Source organism: Bombus vosnesenskii, unplaced genomic scaffold, assembly GCF_011952255.1.
Source record: "Bombus vosnesenskii isolate JDL3184/JDL3185 unplaced genomic scaffold, Bvos_JDL3184-5_v1.1 scf7180000014673, whole genome shotgun sequence".
NCBI lineage: Eukaryota > Metazoa > Arthropoda > Insecta > Hymenoptera > Apidae > Bombus > Bombus vosnesenskii.
Window position 1 is genome coordinate 9,835 of NW_022883585.1, and position 9,648 is coordinate 19,482.

A 9,648-nucleotide genomic window follows, 5' to 3' on the forward strand; every position below is an offset into this window, starting at 1 on the left:
CAATTTGGAGGAAACGGTTGCCGCCACCTTGATTTTCGCTACCGTTTACAAGCTTCTAACGTTAGCACGTTATTTGCGATTCCATGGTAGACGATCCAATTATCTCGGCCAAGTTTTCTTCTTCCACTTTAATTACCACTTCTCCGGCCGTACAGTTGTATTTTCTTTGGCGAATCGGCTCTTACACGCGCTGCGCGAAATTAAACTTTACCGTTAAACTTGGCTTTCTTGTCGAAAAAAGTTCGATGGACATGGACGTATCGCGCATCGCGGCGATCGCCTTCCAAGCTCGGCGACCAAACGAAGAATCAATATCCCGCATCGTGTTTCGTTATTACGAACTTTCCGTTGAACACGCGCGCTTACAGCCCCCTTGCTTCCTTTTGCTGCGTTTCAGCCGCAGTTCCCAAGATATTACGACGTTAACTACGGTAATTAAAGTACGGTTCTACGTAGAGCGTGATTAACAGCTGGCCGGTGTCCCGAGTCACAGGCCGCCCCACGACACCCGACGTAAATAACAAAATTAACTTCTTCCCTTTCTTAATCGCCAGGCTCCGGACGAAAGCAGCGATGACCGATCGTTCGTCGATCCTGCAAATTGTCCCTATAGCGGACTACGTTCGCCTATACCGGAATCGTCACGGCCCGCCATAAAGTTCACTTTGCTTTCAACGCTGTTACGTCCAAGGAATTGAGACGTTTGACATTGATCGGCGAGCAGCCAGCGCAATCAATCGGAATTTTTGCTCGGTCGTCGAGCTCGATCAGCGGCTCGGTTTCAACGCATATCCCAGCGTGTTGTTTCGCGACGAAAACGCCACCTCGAGGGAGCGTTTGTGCAAAAAGAGCGGCTAAAAGGTGAGAACGCGACGGCGACAGTTTTATTCGCCCGTCACGAAGTCACGACGGTACGACGTTACGACGTTAGGACGTTACGACGTCCGACCGAGCCGCGACGTAACTACCGCGAGACAGCAAGCCGCTTGGAAGGGATGTTTTAATGGAGAAGAGGCAAGAAGAGAGAAAAAAGACAAATGTGGTTATAAACGCAAAGAAAATACGAGTTCGCCGCGATGTTTCCGCGTTGATATTACGTTAGAGGCGGAACGCTGACATTCACGGTTGCGGAAGGAATCCATTCGTTAAACGATTTAGAAAGCAACTGGTTTTATTTCGGACAAAAAGATCCACTCTTGCGCGACGTAGTTTAAAGCCGCCGTTTAATCTTGAGTCAGTTGCCCGACATTCTGGCCAAGGGCTCTCACACGTATGCGTTCGTTGATGTTTCGCGAACGTTTATCGATAAAGTTAAGAAGTTAATTAAAGCGAAATACCGATGAAACACCTCGTTCGACGAGTTTCTCTCGATAAAGGAGTTGCAAGTCTGAACGTTATTGGAAATTGCGCGAGAAGGTTGGACGGTGGACGAGCTTGATAGTTGGACGAGGTGAGGGCGATCCGCTCCTCATCGCGGAAACTTCCAGCGAAACGTCGCACTTTATTCCTGACATATCGAAACTTGGCGCGCAAAATTTACAAACTCGGCCGCGTTCGTCGTTGGTTGTCAGAACGTCCAACGATACGGGCATATTCTCGAAAGATTACACCTAATACGGGAGGATCGAAACGGAAAACTCGAACGAAGAATTGAAACGAAGGTGGCTAGACGGGTACATGCTCCGACCTTCTCCGTTTCGTATTCGCTGCACCGTGTACGATAGCTGTGATTTACGGAACGCAGTGAAACTGGAACAGCTAAAAGAAAAATCGAAATTGCGAGGCTGGTCCAGTTTGAGATATTTCGACGATTAAGCGTTCGTTTCACTGCATTTTACACACCGAACATATCGCGCGCCATTTTGAGCAGCTCGCAAAATGTCACCTGTTACTCGATTTTGACGAAAATTAATCGTTATTTCGGTGCTGTTTGAGATATTTCGACGTTTCACCGTTCGTTTCACTGCATTTTACACGCCGAACATATCGCGCGCCATTTTGAGCGGCTCGCAAAATGTCACCTGTCACTCGAATTTGACGAAAATTATTCGTTATTCCGGTGCTGTTTGCGATACTTAAGTTTAGGCGCTCTGTCCACTCCATTTTAAACGTCGAATGTAGTGCGCGCCATTTGGAGCAGCTCGCAAAGTGTCACATATAACTCGACTTTGACAAAAATTAGTCGTTATTGCGGTCCAGTTTGAGATATTTCGACGTTTAAGAGTTCGTTCCACTCCATTTTACACGCCGAATGCATCGCGCGCCATTTTCTCAGCTCGCAAGATGTCACCTATTACTCCATTTTGACGAAAATTAATCGTTATTTAGGTTCTATTTGGGATATTTCGACCTTTAAGCTCTCATTCCACTCCACTTTACACGCCGAACATATCGCGCGCCATTATGAGCAGCTATCAAAATGTCACTTGATACTCGATTTTGACAAAAATTAATCGTTATAGCGGTGCTCTTTGGCATACTTCGACGTTTAAGTGCTCTTTCCACTCCATTTTACACGCCGAACGTAGAGTGCGATACTTTGAGCAACTCGTAAAATGACAATTTGTACTCGATTTTTACGAAAATTAATCGTATTTCGGTGCTGTTTGCGATACTTCGAAGTTTAAGTGCTCTCTCCACTCCGTTTTACACGCCGAACGTAGTGTGAGCCACTTTGAACAGCTCGCAAAATGTCACTTGTTACTCGATATTGACGAAAATTAATCGTTATTTCGGTGCTGTTTGCGATACTTCGAAGTTTAAGCGCTATTTAAAATCCATTTTAAACGCCGAATGTAGTGCGCTCCATTTGCAGCAGCTCGCAAAATGTCACCTATAACTCCATTTTGACGATTATTAATCCTTATTTAGGTCCTATTTGGGATATTTCGACCTTTATGCTCTCATTCCACTCCACTTTACACGCCGAAAGTCTCGCGCGCCATTTTGAGCAGCTCGCAAAATGTCAGCTGTTACTCGATTTTGATGAAAATTAATCGTAATTTCGGTGCTATTTCAGATACATCGAAGTTTAAGCGCTCTTTCCACTTCATTTTCAACGCCGAACGTAGTGCGCGCCATTTGGAAGAGCTCGCAAAATGTCACCTATAACTCGATTTTGACGAAAATTAATCGTTGTAGCGGTCCAGGTTGAGATACTTCGACGTTTAAGCGTTCGTTACACTCCATTTTACACGCCGAACATATCGCTCGCCATTTTGAGCAGCTCGCAAAATGTCACTTGTTACTCGATTTTGACGAAAATTAATCGTTATTTCGATGCTGTTTGAGATACTTCGACGTTTAAGCGCCCCTTTCACTCCATTTTACAGGCCGAATGTAGTGTGCGCCACTTTGAGTAGCTCGTAAAATGACAATTTGTACTCGATTTTTACGAAAATCAGTCGTTGTTTCGGTTCTGTTTGAGATATTTCGACGTTTAAGCGTTCGTTCCACTGCATTTTATGCGCCGAACGCATCGCGCGCCATTTTCTCAGCTCGCACGATGTCACCTGTTACTCGATTTTGACGAAAATTAATCGTTATTTCGGTGCTGTTTGAGATACTTCGACGTTTAAGTGCTCTTTCCACTCCATTTTACACTGTTAAGATTTGTGGTTCTTTGAAGCCGAAATAATGTTATAGGAACATTAAATTTATGTAATATCGTGATATGATGTATTTACAAAGAGTGGACAAGAGAGATGTTAATCAGATAGAAAAAGACGATTGTTGTTCAACCTGAACTATTCACGCCAAACGCACAGAAAACAGCGCAATCCCCACTCTCTCGGCAACGCCACTCGCAACCTCCGTCTCCGCTCAACTCGCACTCTGCTTCTCGACTCACACTCTGTTTCTCGACTAACGCTCTGGCCGTTGCAGCATTCTGTTGTCTTTTTCCTAGGCCCACCGCACACGTGTTCTGCAGGCGCTCGTGGCCAGGGTCACGTAGGTCTTTTCCACGAAACTATGCACTTGAAAAGACCGATAACACATTGATGGGCCCGACGACGCCTCGGCTCTCGCGACATTGTTCATAGTTCGCCCGATATTTCTTAGGCATTTCGTCCACGATACTACATTTATATTTACAGTTATTACTAAAATAATGATATATTTATTACATGGACGATTCTTTACATATTTATCGATACACACTTGCACGCGTCTCAGCACCTTCTACTATACCCGACTGTAAACCGACTCTTCGACGACGATTAACCGACTGACTGTTTACATTCCTTTGTTTCGAGACGCTGCGCACACACACATACTTCCACACACTGATATACATGTCGGATCACGATTCGAATTTTGGGCGCGCGACGACTCTTCATGTGGACTAGCCATCGTTTCACAAAGCCGAGATTTTATTTACACGTGTATACAGGTCTATCACTAAGCTTAACAAATAATAAGTACAACTAATAATAAGTCTAACAAACACTAAGCCTAATGAATAATACGATCTACGAATAATTAAATTAAATAATACTATTAGCAATGTTTGAGTTCAAACGAATCCACGGTCACCGGGATTACTCCTTACTAAGCGAAACTAACTTAGACGCAAATGCGATCGTCGAAAATGCTCGATGTATCACTCTCCAAGGCAATCGCAAGAATGCCAGCCTCGTGGAGAATTTTCTCCCTGTACGATTGCATTTTGTTTTCTATACCCGTTTGGAAGCATCGAGAAGGTTCCAAACGCCGTTGCTAGGCACACTCGTTGGAAGCATCGAGAAAGTTCCAAACGCCGTTGCTAGGCAGTTTCTGCCTGGAGTTTTGATTACTAATACAATGTATGTCCCATTGCATCGGCACCTCCGAGGCAACATCGCACGTGGCTAGGCCCGCTCTCGAGGCCGCATGCCGCCACAACCACATTTCTCGGAAAACACATACAACCACTCCAGACCTCCGTTAGATAAAACATCCATCCCGTGACCGTGGCTACGTTCAGTGACCTATTGTCACCTCGAACCCAATCTCGCTTATTACAAATCTTAAGCAATTACAACTATAATAAAAGCTAGGCTAAGGTACTAGAGGATGTTCCCAAGATTTCCAAGGAAAGGCTTCGGCTTTCCTTTCATCTCCGACACGGCCATCCTGACTATCACACGTCCTCAGGTGTACCTTCGTCAACAAAACAAAAGGAAACAGGATTAGTATCATTGTGATTGGCATTCAAAGTGCCAGTTGCATTCTGCGTGCTTTCAGTCGGGTCGTAATGACATGACAGACCATTCTCGATTTCACACCCAAATGGGTCTCATCCTTCGAATCGCACATACTCTCAAAGTTCGTTACATAACCAGCCTCGTGACACAATCGCTGTCAACACTAGACCGCCTCCAGCCTCATGACATTGTCACTGTCGGTACTAGACCAGCTCCAGCTTCGTGACATCGTCGCTGTCGGTACTAGACCAGCTCCAAATCCGTGACATTGTCGCTGTCGGTACTAGACCAGCTCCAACCTCGTGACATTGTCGCTGTCGGTACTAAACCGGCTCCCAGCTTCATGACATCGTCACTTCCAGTGCTTGACCGCACTGAACTCCATCCCATGGCCGCACCTGGGCTCATATAATTCTACGATCCTCTGGGATCGGGGTACTCACATCGCCATGGTCACTGTCCTCGTCATCACAACAGACATCCAACTCCGCAGGAATGCAACTATCCGGCATTTTCCTTAACCTGTCGTGACTGTACTTGTATGACCTTTTCCCATCCAGTGTTTTCAAGGTATATCGGTCTCCTTCCAGGACCTCCGATATTACAAACGGACCCCTGAATTTTGGATCCAGTTTTGTCTGGTTCCTTTCTTCATTTTGGCGTAGTACCAAATCACCGGGATTAAACCTAACTACTTTAGCTTTGGTTTTATCGAATCTCTCTTTGTCATACCTAGCACTAGTTTCCATCTCTTTTATTGCCTGTTGTCTTACACTGGAGATATCTATTTCTTTTTCCTCGATGGTATCAGGTAGTAATAAGTCATACGGTCTTGCTGCTCTACCAATCAATAACTCTAAAGGACTCGATTTGGTTACGCGGTTGATGGTGCAATTCAAAGCCAATTGCATCTCCCCGATCGCGTCTTGCCATGCACGCCCGGTCGTTTCTACCGTTGTGAACATATTTTTTAACGTGCTCATAACACGTTCTACTTGCCCATTGGCCCTACTTGCACCGGTCGCGATCAAATGAACTTTGAGTTGTTTGCTTGCACAGAATTCTTGAAATTCCCGGCCCGTGAAACATCTACCCTGATCTGCTATTACCCGACAGGGACTACCGAACAAAAACACGGCGGACTTGAGTGCCTTGATAACGCTAAGCGAATCCAATTTGCGTGTGTGATGTAAGTGCACGAATTTCGTAAAGGCATCGATCAAGACGACGACATACTCTTTTGAGTCATTCTTGCCACTCAGCTTGCCCGTTATGTCCATGTGCACCGTATGCCACGGTATGCCGGTCTTAGGTATAGGATGCAGTTCAGCCTGTATTTTACCTGAACTAGCCTTCGAAACTCTACAAGCATGGCAGTTCTCGACAAATTTGCGAACGTACTTCGCCATTCCCTCGAACCAATAATACTCATAGAGCTTCTCGAGCGTTTTATCCCATCCTAAGTGCACATGGTTGATGACGGACCATCTAAAACCTCTCGGAACAATGGGTAAGCAAAGGGTTCTGCCCTTTCGTTGTATTTTACGGTAAAGTGTACCGGATCGCAGTTCGTAGGTATTCGCGATATCTTCCGCGGGCTCTTCGTTCTGTAATTTATTAACGATTTCGGAGATTTGCGGATCGCGACGTTGTTCCGCTAATAGCCAATCTTCGGAGATCTCGGCCAGATTAATCTCTTTCTCTGCGACCTTGTCTATCGTACGGCGATTCAAGTCTACGGGGTTTCGCGAAAAGAAATCTACGTGGGCCATTCGTTTACCCTCTCGATACATGATGTCAAAATCGAATGTTTGCAAATAAGCCCACCACCTATAAACCCGGTCGTTTAAGTTTACTTTGTTGCTGGAGGCTTTCAAGGAATTACAGTCGGTAACTACTAAGAATTTCCGTCCATGTAAGTAGTGTCGGAAATGCTTGACAGCGCTTACTACTGCTAGTGTCTCCAGTTCGTACGAATGATACCTAGATTCCGCGGGACTGGTTCTTTTACTATAATATTCGATGACTCTGTTTTCCTTTTCGACTTTGTGCATTAAAATAGCTCCATACCCCTCCGAACTAGCGTCGGTATGTAGCTCTATGGGACGAGTGGGATCAAATATCATTAACACCGGCGCGTCGGTCAGAACGGAAATTATCTGTTGTCTTATCTTTTCGTGCCTGTCCGTCCAAGTTATGTGCTTGTTACGAGAAGTGAGTGCGTACAAGGGTTTCATCACTTGTGAAAATTTAGGAATAAATTTTCGGAAGTAAGAGGCCAAACCTATGAACTGCCTAAGCTGTGTGACAGTCGACGGTGCAGGTAAAGAATTCAAAGCTTGTATTTTTCCCGGGTTTAGACGAACTTCTCCGTTACGAATTACATATCCCAAATAAAGTACCGACGTTTTCAGAAAAGAACATTTAGCGAAATTGAAAGAAAATCCGGCGTTTACGAGAGTGTTTAGTACAGTGTGCAACCTTTCTAGAGCTTGATCTATTGAGTGGGCGATTATTAGAACGTCGTCCAAATAAACAATGACATACGAATAAGCGAGGTCGCCTAAGGCCTTGAAAATGGCTCTCTGGAAAACGGCTGGTGCATTTTTCAACCCAAACGGCATCGTCACGTATTCGTATTGACCGTCGGGGGTAACGAACGCAGTATATTCCGTCGAGTTAGGATGAATGGGGATCTGGTGAAATCCGCTAGCCATATCCAGGCTAATGAAGTATCTCGCACTCTGCAATCTCGCGATTTGGTCAGCAATAAGGGGCAAGGGATACCGATCCGCGACCGTATTTTTATTCAGCGCTCGAAAGTCTACACACAATCTGTCTGAGCCGTCCTTCTTCTTCACGAGTATCATAGGGCTCGCGAACGACGAATTACTAGGTTTTACGATTTGTGCTTTCATTAATTCGTCTATTCTCTCGCGTACTATTCTTCGCTCTTCCTCGCTAAGCCTGTAAGGGCTTCTCTGCACAGTGACGTTGGGATCAATTAGCCGTATTTCCAACTGACCCGTATTGACGCGAGTACGCGGGAAACCCGTAATGAATGATTCTTTAAATTTTTCGAGAACAGAGATTAATCGATCTCTGTCGTTACCGATCACATCAGTGTCAACCTCGTTAATGTTGACCGCATCTTCCGCGACTTTACCACAAGCGTTAACGACCTTTGTTTTACAAATAACGGGGCTATTTTGCGTGATATTTACGTCGAATCCCTGGCTCAAAATCTCGCGACCAATCATGATATCGTATTTTAGGTAATCGTCGGCAAGGACATGAAAAACTATCTCCAATGTAAGACCGTTAATACAAACAGTGGACAAAATCTGAAGTGTACTCTTAATACAAGTATTCCCGATCCCTCGCATCACTACCACATCGGTTATTCTTTTACCCGAAAATTTCGAGGCTAGGGACTCTTTGATTAACGAACACTCGGCCCCAGAATCAAAGTAAAATGGATACGACTCACCCAGATGGCTTAATCTACCAGCCGGAGCTTCCACTACACAGGAGTCGATCCGGCGTTCGTCAATGGAATCGTAGTTTCTTTTCCGCGATGATAGGCAATTAGGCGCGATATGTCCCTCCTCGTGGCATTTGAAGCAGGTCACCTTCGACGATGCGGCTGGTCGTTTTTCCTTCGGGTTTCGTATATCCTGCTCCTTCCCCGTTGGTATTTGCAGGCGACACTCCGTTCTCCTATGTCCGAGAGCACCACAGCGGTAGCACTTAATCCGAGGAACTGATAGCCTGCTTCGTTTAGCTTCAGGTTCCGTTAGTGAATTTCTTGGCGAAGATGTCGGCTGATCGTTGTAAGGGAGAATCCTCATTTCATCATGAAATTGGTCCTCCGTCCTGATATTATTCGCGAGCGTTAGTCGCCGAAAGCGTCGATCTTGTGAACTCAGTATATAAAGGGCGAGGGCATTGATCACTTCGGGCATCGTTAGATCCTGCAACTTCATCTGCAGCATGGAGCGGAGGCGACTACCGTACGCCCCCGGGGATTCAGTCTCCGACGGTCGTTCTCTGGATAGCCTTATTAACGCCGAAGCGGCTGTCTCTCTGCCACCAAAACGCGAAAGAAATTGTTCCTTAAACGTTGGCCAGGTAAGCTTTCCACCGCGCACCATTTGTGAAAGCCAATGCGCAGCAGGACCCCTTAGGGCGCGATTTAGAGCGGAAAGTAACGCACTATCTTGCATCGGGTGGTCTTTCAAAATCAAATCAGCATGAGAGCACCACGCGGATGGATCGGCGCCCGCACCTTCGGGGTCAAAACGTGGTAACGTTGCATCCTTAGATTCCGTACTCGGTCTTTGCTCCTCCGGTTTGTGCGCTAGCGTCTGAATCAACTCGCGCATAAGGACCATTTGCTCTTGTAGCACTTTAAACGGTTCTAATCCCACTTCTGATGTCGGATCACGATTCGAATTTTGGG

The 9,648-nt window shown here is 45.7% G+C and overlaps 1 protein-coding gene across 1 annotated transcript; it reads right to left on the reverse strand.

The window, feature by feature from the left end:
- Positions 1-8,079: 8,079 nt before the first annotated feature.
- Positions 8,080-9,580, reverse strand: LOC117240484 (the record flags this gene model as incomplete). Its single annotated transcript, XM_033506506.1, has 1 exon — positions 8,080-9,580. A coding segment is annotated over exon 1 (1,501 nt), but the record flags the coding sequence as incomplete, so codon positions are not given.
- Between the last annotated feature and the right edge of the window lie 68 nt (positions 9,581-9,648).